Source organism: Strongylocentrotus purpuratus, unplaced genomic scaffold (genome assembly GCF_000002235.5).
Source record: "Strongylocentrotus purpuratus isolate Spur 01 unplaced genomic scaffold, Spur_5.0 spur5_scaffold_12, whole genome shotgun sequence".
NCBI lineage: Eukaryota > Metazoa > Echinodermata > Echinoidea > Camarodonta > Strongylocentrotidae > Strongylocentrotus > Strongylocentrotus purpuratus.
The window spans coordinates 21,874,520-21,892,308 of record NW_022145597.1 but is presented as its reverse complement, the minus strand read 5'-3'; the positions used below and the strand labels follow the sequence as shown (position 1 = coordinate 21,892,308).

The window sequence follows — 17,789 nt, the reverse complement described above, 5'->3', positions numbered from 1 at the left end:
GAGGTGCTTACAAAGTCACAAAAGCACAAGAAAAACCCGCCCCCATGTGGGCATGATCTCGGGAGGAAAGTGCCCGCTACTCCCACGACGACGACAATAATCAATGGCGGCCATTTTACCAATGGGGGGTGACGCATCAGACAAGTTTCAGATGTCGAAGTAAGTTACCGAATGTCGATGGCAATGTCACGGCGCAAGAGAGAGACGGGCTCCTGCGCAGGCTTTGAAAAGAGTTGCGTAAAGTGCATGTGGACTTCTACAGATCAAACAAGCTGTATTGAGTTTGCGTATAAGAAAGCTGCGACAATGGCCGTCAAATATAAGCAAGCTTCTTATACATGTAGAAAGGAAATTGGTACATGGCTTTGAAGTTATACTGTTGCTTTACAACTCTTTCAACCGCTCGCACAAAGGTGCAAAGCACTGGGTTTATTGCTTTGCGGAGTGATATATAAAGCAACTAGAGGTCACCGCTGAATAGTTTATTTCTCTGTCTTTCTGCATCTTTCTCGTACCAATAAGAGGAATTCTTGTAATTCCCGTCCGAAGGTTGCCGCGTAAATTAAAGTGCATTGTGAGTCTTGAAGATGGAATCAATACCTGCTCCAGTCCAACGCCAATTGGGAATATCACCCGCCTTTTCATGCGGCAAAAGTCGAGAGTTGTTTGTATCGTTTCCCTTTTGTATATATCAACTTGTATTTGCACATATCTCTGAATTCCTTGTAGAATATTGCTCATTTTAACCACAAAGCCACAAATTGAGCCCTCAAAAGAGATTATCGATTAGCTGAGTGGGTGCCGAGTGTTGACTTTTATTTACCTTTGTTGTCGAGAGGCAGGTTTTATAAGGTTGGTAATTTTGCGACAATTTCTTATTTGCTCACGTAATCAGATATTCCTTTTTTACCATTAAAGTTTAATGTTGTACATTATTTACAAATGAAAATGTGCTAGAAAAGAGTGAGAAAGGTACTTTGTAAATGAACGACTTGGGAATTTAAAAGTTTTATAGGGATGTAATGAACACACAAAAAATGCTGTTTTCAAAGTCATGTGGAATATCATTGGCTGTTTGCAAGATGACTGTTACTGCCATTGCAAATCCATTGCTCGTCTGGCCATTTGTTTCTGTGTATGTCTTATATTTTGTATATAACATGTTAACTTTAATTTTGTAACCTGGAATTTAATTATATGCACTATTTAAGTTTGAGCAAATAAAGAACATGAAGGAAGTAAGAAAAAAAATCAAATACCACTTTGATGTAAAAACTAGCTTGAGCTAAAGGAGTCTGCTATTAAACACAGCTATAACACCAGTCAGCAGTGCTAAATGAGATATAACATGACACATCTCCTTGAATCGGAGCTCGATGGCCGTTTCTTTTCTTTATTGTATCTTAATTTGCCGTTTCATCACACAATGCATTCTCTCCCCCTTCTTTCATCGTTGATCCTGTTAAGGGGATAGAAAACTGATCGCCTCGCGCCCTTTCTCTTTGGCTGAGAATGGGTGGGATAGTGCCGAAAGGGGAATTACCAGTTTGGTGTAATCTCGTTTGCCTCTGTGCTGGGGATGCAATCCAATAAGATGGCACAACTGAAAATATATGAATATTGAAAGGGATGAGGTGGGGAGAGAGAGAGAATGATGATAGACAGAGGAAGAGAAGGAAAAAAAGAGGAAGAAGATAGGATGATGTGTATAGGAAAGGAAAGAAATTAACAGGAGGAGAAAGAGAAAGAGAGAAAAGGAAAAAGGAAAAAGGAGAAGAAATTGGATGACTCTGTTGTAAGGGATAAGAAAAGGGTGAGACGGACACATAGAGAAGGAAGGAGGGGAGAAGAAGAAATTAAGTTGGTGGATAGGAAGGGAAAGAGTGGCATAAAGAGGATGAGGAAGAAGAAAGGAAAAAGAGAAAAAATATGAAGAAAACACAAAATTGGGCGTACCCTTCAGAATATATGAATATTGAAAGTGATATGAGAGAATTGAGAGAGAAGGGGAGAAAGTGTTAGCTCATGTATGTCCAAAAAGATAAATATAGAAGGCTGTGAATGAGAGAATCAGACCAAGAAAAACTTTTCCTTCTGAACTTCTTCTTCTTCTTCTTCTTCTTCTTCTTCTTCTTCTTCTTCTTCTTCTTCTTCTTCTTCTTCTTCTTCTTCTTCTTCTTCTTCTTCTTCTTCTTCTTCTTCTTCTTCTTCTTCTTCTTCTTCTTCTTCTTCTTCTTCTTCTTCTTCTTCTTCTTCTTCTTCTTCTTTCTTCTTCTTCTTCTTCTTCTTCTTCTTCTTCTTCTTCTTCTTCTTCTTCTCTTCTTCTTCTTCTTCTTCTTCTTCTTCTTCTTCTTCTTCTTCTTCTTCTCTTCTTCTTCTTCTTCTTCTTCTTCTTCTTCTTCTTCTTCTTTCTTCTTCTTCTTCTTCTTCTTCTTCTTCTTCTTCTTCTTCTTCTTCTTCTTCTTAAGCAGTAAAGTTTTATCAATTGAAGTGTTTTTCAAGTGAAGTTTTAAAAGTAACATTACATTTTAACCCTAAGAAAGTGAAAAATGAAACCAGAATGTTGTACTTCTGACACTTCAGATATATATCTACAAATAACTTTATTTTCTTCAAAAGTACAAGTAGCATTGAGTTCCTGATCTTGAGATTAAGATAAAAAAAAACTATCGGATTTCTATGAAATATTATGAAAGATCTCAAAAATTACAAAAATGTTAAGTTCAATATGATAGTATAAAAGCTCTCATGTGTTCTGTGACACGAACATGTACTGTACAGTGCCTTCTTTTTGATGGGCCATCACAAGGAAAATAATAATTCTTATGTATAAACCTTAATTATTGAATGTGTGCAATTAATTTTTCTTTATGTTCTCATTTTTGTTTTAACTTTCAGAAAGTACCAAATATTAGTTTTAAAACAACAACAAGTGTTAAGGATAGTGAAATTTAATGCCAATATTAGTCACGAACTAGAACCATCGATATTCATTGAGAGTATTTTTGAGGTGTTTGTCCTCCCCCTGCTACCATAATAAAACTATATTTGACTTAAACTGCAGTTTGCAGATCACACTTAAATATAGAAAAAGTTATGATGTTACCATGGACAAAATTAGAAGTACATTGAACATGTGACAATAATTGGCTGCTATAGATTTAAAGAACTGAACCAAATCGTTGAGTGTGCGTTGAAAGGGGAATGTTTGGCTACTGGAAAGCAATCATCCAAATGTTTTTCTTGCCCCCCCCCCCCCTCCCCACCCGGTCTGCTTCAAGAATTTCATTTTGGACTAGCGTGCCCCCGTAACCTCTCCGTATCATTTCCCGCTGAGCCAGAATAATCGCTTTTATTTCTCGCGACGACAAAAACACTCACTAACATAATTTCTTGAGGGAGATGGCCATTCGGGGGTATAATGCCATTCAGCAGGGTATTACGTAGTTCAACTTGCCAGTTTGACTCGGGCATTATGCCACCGGTGATAAAACCATTCTCCGGAGGGGATTATTTCCTTAGCAGATTGGTCTAACAGGATTCGTGCTAATTCCACCCGTTTCTTATTTTGGGGTGATCGTCAGTAAGAAAGGGGAAGAGTGAAGATTACCCGATTGTGACGTTAGAAGAAACGTCTGAATGCTTTAAACTCTTAAAGCGACACTGAACTGATGACATTTCTGTCCCAGCGTACTGTTTATTGCACAGCGCCATCTCATGGTCAACTTGCCAACAGTGCGTAACTCGATACCAAATTTCCAATTTGCAGAAAGAGGACCAGGGGCCAGTTTCATAAAACTTGTTATCTATAACAAATGCTAGATTTCTATGACAAATTTGCTCTTAGCCAATCAGATGCCATGATTTCAGTAGCTTATAACAGTAGCTTGTTATTGATATCAAGTTTTATGAAACAGGGTCCTGATGCGGGGGGACCAGCAGCGCAGCTAGGGAAGCAGCGAATTACGGGACCCTACTGCTACAGCTGACCTTAGATGGCACTAGAGGGGATTTTGCAGTAGTACTTCTTGGACAGTATGGCTTTAAAGTGGCAAGAAGCACAATTTTAGTACCCAAGATGATAAAGTACCATTTATCTTCAATTATCGATTATCATTTTTTTTTTTCAAGGACTACTTCTACTTCTTGGCTGTTGTCTTTGGCTACTTAACGCTTAAAAAAACTTGAAAGAAATTAGTTCTGCACAGGTTGTTTTTAAAACTTAATACGCCCCTCTATATTTTCAGTTTCATAGTGGCAAATCAGCTTTTGAGTCTCTATTTTGTTGTTGCAATCCATGGATATATTATTGATAATGCCATGAAGTATATGAACAAAATGTCAAAAGAACCCCTACATATTTTGTTCAGATGTGTTTTTTGTTTTATTTTATTATATCAAGTGTAAAGCTGCCTTCAATATTTAACTACCTGTATTTATATATTTGTGTGTTTTTAATTGAAAAGAAATGAACAGAAGAACTGAGATAATACAAACAAAATCCTGTTTTGATGCATACAATTAAAATGTAATTGATTTTACATCAAATCGTCCTTTAAAATCCTACAATAGATATAATGCTAAAAAAATATTTAAAAAAATAAATAAATTGTAATAATGTAAAATACTGCTCAGTACAGTTAACAGCTAAATTTGTCATACCCTTACCAAGTTTTGTAATTTCTAAATTATGTGGAGAAAAAAAACTTTCTCCCCAATTATGTTTCTTGAGAATGTGACATATTTAAAGTTACATTTAAAACTTATTGTAAAAGGCTATGATTCAACCAGCCCACCTTTCATTTTTTAGTTGCAAAAAACACATAAAAGATCAAATTTACAAGAAGTATGAATAATTCAGTTGTTAACTGCGCATGAATGCATGCATCTCCCATTACTCTCCTCATCTGCATTCTCAAATTAGTGGATGACCATGATGGAAAATTGTTCTTATCAATAAAATGTCCTTTTTTTTTTCTCTCTTTCTTTTAATTATATTGACATTGAATTGAACCTCTCCATTTATCAGCATGAAACCCATATGATCCAGAAAGGTTTCAAGTGATTAAAGCTTAGTGAAATTGTTTTTATTTTATTTTATTTGTCAAAGAGGAATACACATCGAGAATGAGAAGGGGTTATTCCTTGACAGGATGACTTATGAAAAATTTGCAATGTCTTGTCAAAGGACGTTAGTGTCGTGGTGGGATTTGAACCTTGCGATCTGCAGTCAGGTAACTTATCTACTAGACCACAACACCTCTACTCTGTCTCTCTCTCTCTCCCTTTCCCTTTCTCTCTCTCTCTTTCTCTCCTCTCTCTCTCTCTCTCTCTCTCTTTCTCCCTTTCTCTCTCTCTTAAAGAAAGTGTAACAGAAACAATCACATTTCATCACTTTAAACATACAATTTCCCAATTGAATAAAAACAAAAACTGAAACAAACACACCCAATGTGCAGTAAAAAAAAAGATAGAATTATGAATGTGTACGATAATGTGCTGAAATATTATTATGTTTAAGAAATACTGTAAAAAGATAGAGGTGAAAGCAATTATTGGTCTTGTAGCACTTAAAGCCAAACTAAAATGCTAATATTCTATCATTTGTTAGATTTATTTCATTTTTAAATCACAAGCTACTACTTCAGATGCACTTTGATCCACTTCAAATATATGAACAAATAGAAGTAGATAAATGAAATAAATAAAAGTACAAAAATGAAAATTATTTTTATTTCCTTGTTTTAAAAGCCGAAGTGTAGTGTTAATTTGAAAATGTCCACTTTGTACCAAACCATGAGCTCACAACTTTCTAGCAAGGGTTAAGTTCAGTTTTGTAGATTTAAATCTCCCCTCTCCCACCCCACGCCTAAGTATTACAATAATTTAATTAAAGCAAACAGAAATATAAAAGCAATTAAATTAGATAAAGACCAAACAATAAATAAAAAGGGGAAACTGTTAAATTTATTACTGTACAGAAATGTACATTTTTCTCATCACATATTGTAAATATAATTAAAATCATAAAAGAAACCATTAATTTGAATCTCTACGAAATGAATCAGCCATGGCATTTGTACAAGGGACATCACCATTATCATTTATTAAAGTGGGCATTTTCCCTTTTATGAGGGGTTACTGACTTTTGTGCTACGACACTCCATGGGACACTCCCTCCCCCACTTCATATCTCGAACATCCTCCTCATTTAGACCAACCAACCTACTTTCTTTCTTCACCACATATATATCATTCCTTGAAATCTTTTGTCTTCCTTTCCCTCTTATGCCAGCTATCCACTTCCAGATCCCACGCTCTCTTCACAGGTTCATCATTTTTTTTTAAATTCCATGTGAAAGAATTCTCATGTGAAGTCTTTTCCTTGCAAAGATTAATTGCCAGGATATTTTCTAAAAATCAGATTTTCCTTTTGTAAGTAGCAATGTGCTGAATCACTTGCTATTATCATTTCTTAATAGACATTCATGTGCCAGAACACCAGTAACATTTACAACATCAGCATTTCAATATAAAAATTACACTCCACACAAAATTTCCTTTTTTAAAGTGAGGTTTTATTACACAATCAAACATATAGTATAAGTACTCACAGATCATGACAAATAGTAAGAACTCCTTTTTATGCTAATTTACAATTATAAAATCTAAATTAGATTTTCCAAAGATATAAATTTCATTTGTTAATGAAATTGATAGGCATTGTAAAAAGAATGACCAATTTGAATATAGGTTTTACAAACTTCTATACATATCTGCATTCCTCTTTTTTTCATTCCACTCATACCATATGTCAATTCTATACAGAAATTCTTCTATTTACACTGTACAAAAACAGGAGACATGTTTATTTAATTAGATTTCTTATATACAATATATAAATGTTCATGAATACATGTACTGTACAAGCAAGGTGATTCAGAGGACAAAAATCCAGAATTCAATTTCAATTGTCCCCAATTATTCAAGCTCTTTCTTGTACTACCTTGCTAATTTCTTTTTCTTTGTTTCTTCCCCCCTCTCTCTCTCTCTCTCTTTCTCTTTCACAACTTCAATTCTTTCATTTGGAATGTATCACATTCAAAAGATTTTGTGATTTGCCCACAAGACAATATGGAATTCTTGTTCAATAACAAGAATTGGTTCTATTCTCTTACTTCATCCTTTTCTTTCCCCATGTCAACTGTATCTCCAAATGACAATTATCTTTTTCTTACCCTTCCTTTGTTTCTTTTTTCACAAATCTGTGTTTCGTTTTAAATGCAGAGAAGAGATACATGAAAATCTTTTCATCTACTTCTAGTCTCTACCCTTCTCATTTCTTCTCCATTTTTGTCTCAGTTGGTGAAATTCTTAGCCTCTCTGTAAACAATGGTAATCACAAAAACTGGTTCAATAATATATATATAAAGAGGTGACCTCTAAAACTTGACCCCTGACCTCAGCTAAAAGAAATACATAAAGTCTACTGATTCCTAAGAAAAAAGCTAGCCCTCCCACCCCCTAAACATCTGCTGCCCCCCCCCCACCCCCTGGTGCATCAGCGTCGCCCACTTCGAAGACTGCCCTGGCTGCTGACCCGGCTACCTGCTCGGGATCCGGCGGGCGATCGTCCACTCTTTGGTGTCCCAGCTGGACTGCTGGACAGGCCAAACCCACCAACGTCCACCGTCTTCATCCCCAGGCTGCTGGCTCGACTCGATGCACCACTCCGGACTGAAGAGGGTGTCCTGTAGTTAAGAAATAATTTAGAAAAATAAGTATTTAGTAAAGGCCCCGATTCAACCAGTCCACCTTTCATTTTTGAGTTTTGAAAAACACAAAAAACATCAAAGGGGTATGAATAAATCAGTTGTTAACTGAACATATAGGAATGTCTGGGGGAATGAATGAGTTAATAATTGATAATTGAATGTACAGCATGTATGAATAACCGGACGGTGGAACAAATCAATTTTTGCTTGGATGGTTGAAATAAGAACTGACTTAAAAGACAAATGAACACAGCAATACAACCTATAACAATCGAATCAATTCACAAGCAAACAAATGAAGACAATAATCATCATACTTTGGGGATGTGAGGCTGCGACTGCTGTAAGCTGACCCTGGTCTGGATGACCTCTGAGTGGCACTGGGTGGGGGTGGTACTGCGAGTCCGGCCTAGAGAGAGAGAGAGAGAAAGAGAGAGACATGAAAAATTCAGTTGTTAACTATATACAAATTGCTGTAATTATTAAAGTAACAAAACGAATAAATAAACTTAATTCAGTCGTTAAATAAAAATAAGAGACAGTTTGAAGACTCATTCAGATGTGATGCGGCAAAACCATGACAGTTCTTTTTATAATGGCGTAAAGTGGAAAGTGACCCAAGTTATTAAAGAAACAAAATGAATAAATGAAATCAATTTATTCTATAAATAAAAGAGAATAAGAAACAGTTTTACAGTGCCATTTGAGAACGAGGCTTTTATGGGAGGGTGAGGCTCTTCCCTCTTATATCAGTAAATAACCAAATAATGAGTCTTGAGGTTTGATTATAGCTGGTCTTACAGTTAATATGAAATAAGCTCTTTTTGAGGTCAATTTATTTTCAGACCTACACAACCGGAAGACTACAAGATCTCTTTCACATTATTAATTGGATATTTTGGATATTAATGCCAAACATTCATGGCATTTGAGAAGCTTGCAAATGGGATTTTGATCTTGCATCTCATACACTTAAAAATCAAGATAAGTTCATTAAAAAAAAGGATTGTATGAAGATGAATAAGGGCCGACTAACAGACTATTTTCGTAATTTAATCAAACTTAAAGGTAAAGACCAGTATTGGAAACGCCCCAATTTCAAAAAATGAAATGGAAGCTCTTATTACCAATCATGTGAAAGAATATGTTTTGAATATTACATGACGATAACAATTTTTACGGGAAACCGCCTACTAATTGATATATTTGGTAAATTAGTATATCTATATACTGTTGAGAGATACAAATGCACGTGTCGCACACGTGTGTGTAGTCCCATATACATCTTTTTGTGTACAATGCTTCTAAATTTATGAAGACTAGTTTGGCCAAATTTCTTATAATTTTGATGATTCCAGAACCTTGCAGTACATCTATGCTAGATGATCAACCTTTTCTGATCGATTTCAAACGTTCCTTTCACTATGCAATTGCATGACCATAACTGGTCTTTAGCTTTAATGCACAAATCTTTGACGGCGTTGTTTCAAATTATTTCATTCACATTCCATGTTGCTAGACGGGAAAAGCCATGTTTGTCCTACCTAGCAACAACTAATGCTTGCAATTTGTCTTAGTATTGCTAGTATCTTTCCATTTGTAAAGTAAAGAAAGCTGACAAAATTTTTTGAGGGCTTGCCAAAACTATACATGACCTTTGTATTTCTATGTGTGATGGTGTTTTTGAATGCCTTGGTTGAACCATTTTCAGCCAGTTGGCAACACCCTGGGGAGTGTTTCACAAAGATCCTAAGTAGAACTTAACACTAAGTTGGACTTAAAAAGTTTGGACAGCCATTAGAGCCTTAAAATGAAATATATTCAAAAGCAAAAATTTGAGTATTTTAGACTTTTCATCAATTCCACATCAAGAACATGAAATTTCCCATGATAATAGAAAATATGAATGATTTGAATCAACATTTTACGCCTTCTAAAAAAAAAATTACAAAATATTTTCAAAGATGCTAATGGCTTCCCATAAATTTTAAGTCCAACTTAGAGATAAGTTCAACTTAGGATCTTTGTGAAACACCCCCCTAAATTACAACATCTGACACGACCCACTTTCTCTTCTTTTTAGCAGTGCAAGGGTGAAAGGGTAAATATCTATGCATACAATTTTAAACCATGAATATCCCCTTCAAGACTTTGATGCCTACCCCTAAAAACAGAGCTCATTGAATACGTGCAGGACTTTTGTTTAGCGCAGTTACCATTCAGTTTCACAGAAAAACCTTAAGTTTATTCCAGTGGTTCACCGCATCATATTTGAACGAGATTTTAGTCGGCATACAAGCATTAGAAACCATAAATTAACAAATCCGAGCATTTCCCTTAACTTTTAAAAATCTCATTTTCGTTTTAGAAGAAGACAATGATGATCTCATAATGGCTTGTAGTACCGGTAATCAAAGCAGGATTACTTCTCTCAAAAAAATTATGTAGATCAGCATAGTGCTTGGATAAACAGTCAATTGGCTGTATGCATAAAAGCAATTGCTTCAAGTACAAAGAATTGCTTGTCAAGCAAAAGATCAATCTCAAATAATTGCTTCAATCCATATGCATATCTATTTTCTTGTTTGTGCTCAAAGCTTTAGCCTGCCTCCAGAAAGCTATTGCTTGCCGTTTCAACTACCGGTATTTCTTTGTATTGTAACAAATATGTTAATGTACCATGTGAATGAGGTTTTCTAATAAATACAAAAACAAATAGAAACAAATAACGAACGAAGGCAGGTTTTGTAGAGTGTATTTAAATGTCATGCATGCGGGGGACTCCTTTTTTGAACTTTTATTAAGCAGTTACTAATTTCTATGCAAAAGGGTTCAAGCAAAAGGCTAATGGAAGTAATTGCTATTTTGTATGCATACGGCCCAATATCGGGAGACTAATAAAAGATTATCATTCTACTTGATTACAGTTTCCAGAGAATTATCATTATCATTAGGGTAATTATCATTATCTATGATTATCTAAACCCGTTCAGACTGTTTATACACAATTTGTATAGCTACACGATAGGGTTTTGTACACTAAACATCATATACATGTACAAAACGTATAATGAAATGTAGTACAGCAAAACACACGTTTGAGCATTGCTTCAAACAAAACAATGATGAATAATCAGGGTCCCATTCTTGTCTGAAACCCCAAACCCTGGCAGAGCTTAGGGTAAATTCACACCGATAATTGGCCTGCTGTCACGTCAAACTGACCTCTTAAAAACTAGTTTCTTTATACCATGCTGTTATGCATTGTGTACAATTCTTTCGCCATACAACGATTCTGAATATGACGTTTTTCCAAGTTTTGTATAAATACTTTCTAGTCTGAATGGGCTATTTATCTTATGCACAAACATAATTTTTACAATCAATTTCTTAATCTAAAGTTCCAGATTCCTTAAGTTAAGAGCTTTAGAAATCAAAATAATGAAAATATAATGTGTACCGGTATGTTAAAAATCAAGTGGCAGGGAATTTTTTTTTTTGGAGCATTTATCTATCAAAATTATATCCCTTTATCTCTCACCGCTGATAGATTTTTGTATCTCAGTGAGTGAATAATTGGGTAGCTATCACAAGATTGGTAAAACAGTTTGCTTTGGAAATATCGTCTGTTCCCATAATCAATGCTGAATTCTTAGGATATATCTGTCACTGATAAACTCTTGTTATAGCTGTGGGTGAGTATCTCATAAATGACACTACTCCTCAACTTTTAATTCACTGATGCTGTAGATGGTGATTTAAAATGATAAAAAAATGGGAATTCAACGGACTGTGCTTCATATTTTAGTATCTTATAACAAATGGACGAATGAGAATGCATAGGACCTTCGTCGCATCCAGCTCCTTTTTTTCATCCCCACTTGCCATTCATTTCGTACATAAAAAAACATCCCAAACACTTGCTTTGTCATATGCAAATGAGCCTTCATCATGTCAAGTCTAGACTATTTACTTTTAACCCCCAAATATTGCCTCTTGTCATTCATTTACAGAAAGATTTGTGCAGCATTTTTATTCTTCTTTCAATCGAACCAGGCTTCATGGGTATGTGTACAATAACATTTTACAAGATTCTGTAAAATGGGAAACTTTTGTGGGTGTACTGATACTCTCTCAAAATTGATGAGTGGCTCAGATTCATAAAAGTTTCATGCTGTAAAATACAGGGGGGTGTTTCACAAAGACTAAGATCGACTTTAAGTTGGACTTGACTATGGCAGGCCTTTCATGCCACTATTTGTTGCACCATTTACTGGCATTGGTCTCTCAAGGGACGTACAAATCAATGTCACAAATTTACAGAATTTACATTTTTTGATAATTCATTATTGAAGGAAAAAATATCTAAAGATCCTGGTTCAAAGACATCCACATATGGACAGGGAAAAAGCTGTCAGAGGCAACGAGAGCAACAGTAGCCAGAGAAGGATGGCGTAAACTTGTGATGGCCACAGCAGCGCAGCTAGCGCCACCTGACTGAAGAAGAAGAAAGTTCATAATGGTGAGAGCTACCAGTGGCATTGATGGCCCGCCATAGCAAAGTCCAACTTAAAGTCGATCTTAGTCTGGAGTTACAACTGACACAACACAACACTGTATTTTGCGTTTCTTATTGGGCCATATGTTTGCGATTTGAGAAGAAGCGTGTCGAGAAAGTTTCTGTTTTTTGACGGTGAAATCATTGCCGAGTGACTTACTTGAGAGAAGAGCATCTGAGCAGTTGGTGATATGTCAGGGTAAGAATGGATCACCTCACCCATCATCTTCATCACGTTCTTGTTGAACTCTCGCAACTCCCTCAGCTCAAAGTCATTCTGCTCACCAGAAAATAAGTGCAAAGAGAACAAATGTTATTTCCTATTACGTTTTACGGTTACAAAATACAATGCATTATTTTCATGAAATAGGTATTCAGGTTGGCTAAATACCTTGAGCCATTTTGTTATTTAGTACAGATATTTTTGGGGATGTAAGGGAAATAGACATTTCAGCTAGTTGTCGTTTTCACAGGTTGCTTACAATACACATTCACAAAAGCATTACCCGCTCAAGTTGCTTGTTCTAAATCAAAAAACCCTACAGCTAGTCATGAACTTTGTGAAAAAAATTGTCCCAACAGTCATGTCAAAATTGTATTTTGCTTTGAAGAGTTGTTCTTATTGTTATGCACATTTATGATATTCTTATATTCCGTGATAAGAGTTAATAAGTGACTGAACTGGTTCGATAGTGCAACAATATTTATGTTTTACAAGATATTAACAATCTTTAAATGGTGTTGCCAATTTGGCAGAAAGTTCTCAACGTACCTCTTCATGAGTTTCACCTTTGACCCTTCTGCTAGCCCGTAGCTCCTTGGCGTAGCGAGCAATCTGCTTCATGACCCTATCAATCTTGACCTTTTGATCGTCAAGCTCTTTGCTTAGTTGCTGCTTCTTGTTCTGTAAAGGACAGAAATGGAGGTTAGCCAAGAGTGCAAAGATTTCAGTGATGCTTTTATTTTAGAGTATTAGCTAGTGCAGACTTTGATAGCAGGATACTCTTAAGTTATAGAGAATGCTCTTTGCCTAAATAACAGAATAAGGAGAAAATATCACAGTTAATCTGATACATTCATAAGCAGTGCATCCACAAAGATATTACCATCATCCTCATCACCATTACCATCATCATCATCATCCTCATCATCATTATCATCATCATCTTCATCATCATCATCATCATCATCATCATTATCACCATCATCCTCATCATCATCATCATCATCATCATCATCCTCATCATCATTATCATCATCATCATCTTCATCATCATCATCATCATCATCATTATCACCATTTTCATGACCATCATCATCATCCCCATTATATGCAGTGCACCATTCATTTCTGTCTAGCTCTCATCATCATCGTCATCAATAACAGTCATAATCACATTCATCATTGCTCGTATCAGTGCAACCTTATAATGATTGTGACTACCCTCTTATTGCTTTCAGTTTAATAGATCGTTTCAGAGTAGGCACTCTCATCTCTGCTCAGGTTCTCCAACATGCCCTCATCCATCGATCACCATGGCAACAAGTACCATCATCAACACCATCACCATGGCAAAAAGTACAATCATCAATATCATCACCATGGCAACCACAACATCATCATCAACACCAAAGCCATCATCACTTCAATCTTCAAAGACCAAAATAATAATAATAATATTCAGCTTTTATAGAGTGCTTAATACATCTCGGACGTCTCTAAGTGCTTTACAGATATAGTATTACCCCTCTTTCTCCTGGTTCATTTTGGAGTAGGCTTTCTCGTTTCTGCCCTTGTTCTTACTTACATGTAAAACCCTTCAACCAACATCTCTCATTCTCTCATTCATTATCACCTAAGCAACAAATACCATCATCAACATCATCTCCATTGCCATCATCACTTTAATCTTCAAGAACCAAAACTGCCCCTCATTCTCACATGTCATTCTAGAGTAGGCTTTCTCGTTTCTGCCATTGTTCTTATTTAATAATAATAATAACAATAATAATAGCTTACGTTTATAATGCGCCTAATACTTTGTTTCTACGCGCAGCACATATATTATTACCCCCCCCCCTTCATCGGATTCAGGCTTACCCGCAACACAATGTATGCACATTTTCCACTCCCTGGGGAGCATTCACATGTGATAACCTTCAGCATCCTCTCATTCATTATCACCTGAGCAACAAACATCATCATCATCATCACCACCATCACTTGCCTCTTTCTCCTGGATCATCTCGGAGTAGGCGCTCTCGTCTCTACCGAGGTTTTCCATGGTGGAGCTCATGGTCTGCAGATCATCCTGTAGCTCCCTGATCTGTCTTCTCTTGTACTTGTACTTGTCCATGGCTGCCCTGAGCTGTTCCTCGAGCCGTTGCTTCTCCTCAAACTCTTCGCCTGCAGAAGGTCATCCAGAGAGAAGATAATTATACCATATATCAAAACAAATACAGTCAAACCTGGTTTAGTGACCACCTGTCTACAAAGGCCACATTTGTTGTTTCCCTTGAAAATGTTTTCTCATTGAATCATGTACTAAAGGAACCTGTCTACAAAGACCACTTGTCTTCAAAGGCCATATTTTGTGTTTCCCTTGGGCGGTCGCTATAGACAGGTTTGACTGTAATATTTATTTGATATTTGATAATTGCTCTTTTGTCTCAACTTTATGAATGATTATGTTTATCATGATGACAATGATGATAATGAAGATTATGAAGATGACTACGCACGCCATCTTTATTACACTCAAACCTGTACATAGAGACCAATCACAGGGAAATTAGAGCGGTCTTTTAAAAGACTTTCTGCACTACTTGTATCTACTTGTGCCCTCTATATAGCAAAGAATGCCTAGTTGGTGCCTGTTGGTCCCCCATGATCCCCTTTTTTGTATGTCATTGAGAGCTGATTTGATGAGATAACCACTAGCCAGTGACCATGACAGGGAGGTCTAATCCCTTCTGGCCAAACTAGTGCAGACAGGCTTTAAACTGGTGGTCTTTCACATGATTTCCAATGAGAATTAAAATGGGACAAAATTATCTTCATTAGACGAGTCTTTTTGCTATACAGATGATCAATGAAGCGGGCTTTACCATATATCGAGGGGTCTGTGACACAAAGACGCAACTCCATTTTGTGAAAAGTGGTTTATGTATCACTGAGCACTTGGGCCATAAGGTGTTAAGTCTATGTTTCACTAGCCATTGACTTCAATGGGGTGTTGGGTGGAGTTAAGTCTTTGTGTTTCCTGGAAAGCCTACATTTTCTGAACATTTTGATATCAAATACTCATTTAGGCAAAATATGGAGTTACGTCTTTGTGTCACTGAACCCTCGATATTGTCAGTTGTCACTTTGCGTTCTAGTCATCACTGCTACTCACTTGTTTCGGTCACCCTGTTGAAGCTCTTCCTGTACTGCTCGTTGCGTCCGTTCATTAGTCTGAGGGTGTTCTCCAGGGCTTTGATCTCCTTCTCTGCCTTACGGATCCTGGCATCCAGCTCGTCTCCCTTCCTCTGTAGGGCCTCCTTCTCCTGGGCGGCCTGTCCAAGGAGGAATCAGTGAATGGTTAGGATAAGGGTATTTTCGTAGATCAGCATTCATAGCGAGGCAATACCATTATACAGTGAAACCTGTCTATAAAGACCTCCCAAGGGAGATAAGAAAAGTGGTCTTTGTAGACAGGTTCCTATAATACATGTTTCAATGAGAAATCATTTTCAAGGGAAACAAAAAATGTGGTCTTTGTAGACAGGTGGTCACCAAAGCAGGTTTGACAGTACCTCAATGTAGTGATCTTGCCCCGTTTATAAAGTCATCAGTAGTGTCATTGCACTTAACTTGGCAAGTACTGCATGAATTTTGGTAACCCCATATACAATGGCAAAGGCATCAGTAGTACAGAAGATTAGATCATAGCTAGTTGAAAGATAGAGTTGTATAATTCGGATGTTGCTTCTGATTGGTCAGAAATTTCATGGAGCTCTGAAAAGTTGCCGCCACAGAGATAAGAGATTGTACATGGAAGGGAACTTACCTTTTACCAGGCGTGCATATTTGTATATATTATATTAAACTATCTCTCCAGACCAGACAAGTTGTTTAATTTATTTGATGCCCCCCGGTCTTTGCATGTTTAATTGCACAGGCCGTAATTTTTTTTTTTTTTTTTTTTTTTACAGATACCATGAATCAATAATATATCAATATATAAATAATCTCATGAACTAACTCATATAAACTAATAAAGCCCACAAGTGTTTTGCTTATGCAGTTGTCTTTCTCCTAATAAATAAATAAACCCTCTAAACATACAGGTACACGACGCCCCCTTGTCTATGCCAGAGTGACCTAGGTTGAGTTTATCAACCGAGAAGCGTACGACGTAACATAACTCGCTGGGCTGGTAAGAAGGCATCATAGAAAGGACAGGGCCAGCGTGAGGTGGAACTGTGTGCGGATCGTGGTTTAATTTGAAATAATTTTTTGTTTTTATTTTTTTTGTAGACTATGACTAATATTATATTAAAATGAGATTGGAAAAAGAAAGAAAGAAATAATAATTTTACCAAGACATTAAAAGAAAGAGATGCGATGAAATTGGCAACAATAGTCAAATTTGACTAATAGCCATTATAATACCAAACGAACAACAACAAAATAATACAGTATTTTGTCCAAAAATGTTGCAATACAAATATAGAATAACAAGATGCAAACAAAAGATGTATTATTTGGTGAGACCTGCTCACATTTGTCACAATCAGAAAAGAATATCTGTGAAATAGCAGCAACATTTAGAGGTATTTGAAAGATAAGGTGGCAGTTATTTCAGGGCTAATACAAGAATGAAAGAAAAAGAGTTCTGAGAAGTTGATCTATGCTTACCCTAATGACATAGAATGCTTGGGAGCGATCCTCCTCACCTTCCGGTGGCGCCATGGTAACCATCAGAATCTCATATCTGTAAAAAGAGTTTAAAGCAATTTTATATTTTTCATTTGGTTCATATTTATTTTCATTTTTTAGGGATATATATATATATATATTCAAATGATTCATAATCAAAGATTCAGTCCTCACAAATATCCAAAGGCAAATGCCTTTATGGAGGTGTTGTGGTATAGAGGTTCATTCACTTACTCTCAAGCTTAAGGTTGAGGGTTCAAACCCCAGCCCAGCACTCACACTCTTTGACAAAAACTTAATCCACATTTGCCACTCTCTACCCAGGTGTGAATAGGTATTTGTTATACAGTCAAACCTGTCTATGGCGACCGCCCAAGGAAAACACAAAAAGTGGTCTTTGTAGACAGGTTCCTTTAGTACATGTTTAAATGAAAAACCATTTTCGAGGGAAACAAAAATGTGGTCTTTGTAGACAGGTGGTCACTAAAGCAGGTTTGACTGTAGCAGGGCTGTCAGGAAGACCAGCATTGAA

The 17,789-nt window shown here is 36.4% G+C and overlaps 1 protein-coding gene across 1 annotated transcript in view; it reads right to left on the bottom strand.

The window, feature by feature from the left end:
- Positions 1-6,556: 6,556 nt before the first annotated feature.
- The window catches only part of LOC576304 (coiled-coil domain-containing protein 39), a 30,719-nt gene continuing 19,486 nt past the window's right edge, over positions 6,557-17,789 (bottom strand). The window contains exons 15-21 of the mRNA XM_030982120.1: positions 17,237-17,312; positions 15,732-15,891; positions 14,562-14,740; positions 13,106-13,237; positions 12,494-12,610; positions 8,093-8,184; positions 6,557-7,751 (exon numbers count right to left, since the gene is read on the bottom strand). Of these exons, the coding sequence (XP_030837980.1) occupies positions 7,562-7,751; positions 8,093-8,184; positions 12,494-12,610; positions 13,106-13,237; positions 14,562-14,740; positions 15,732-15,891; positions 17,237-17,312 (946 nt within the window). The 3' untranslated portion in view covers positions 6,557-7,561. The remainder of the gene's footprint in view (positions 7,752-8,092; positions 8,185-12,493; positions 12,611-13,105; positions 13,238-14,561; positions 14,741-15,731; positions 15,892-17,236; positions 17,313-17,789) is intronic.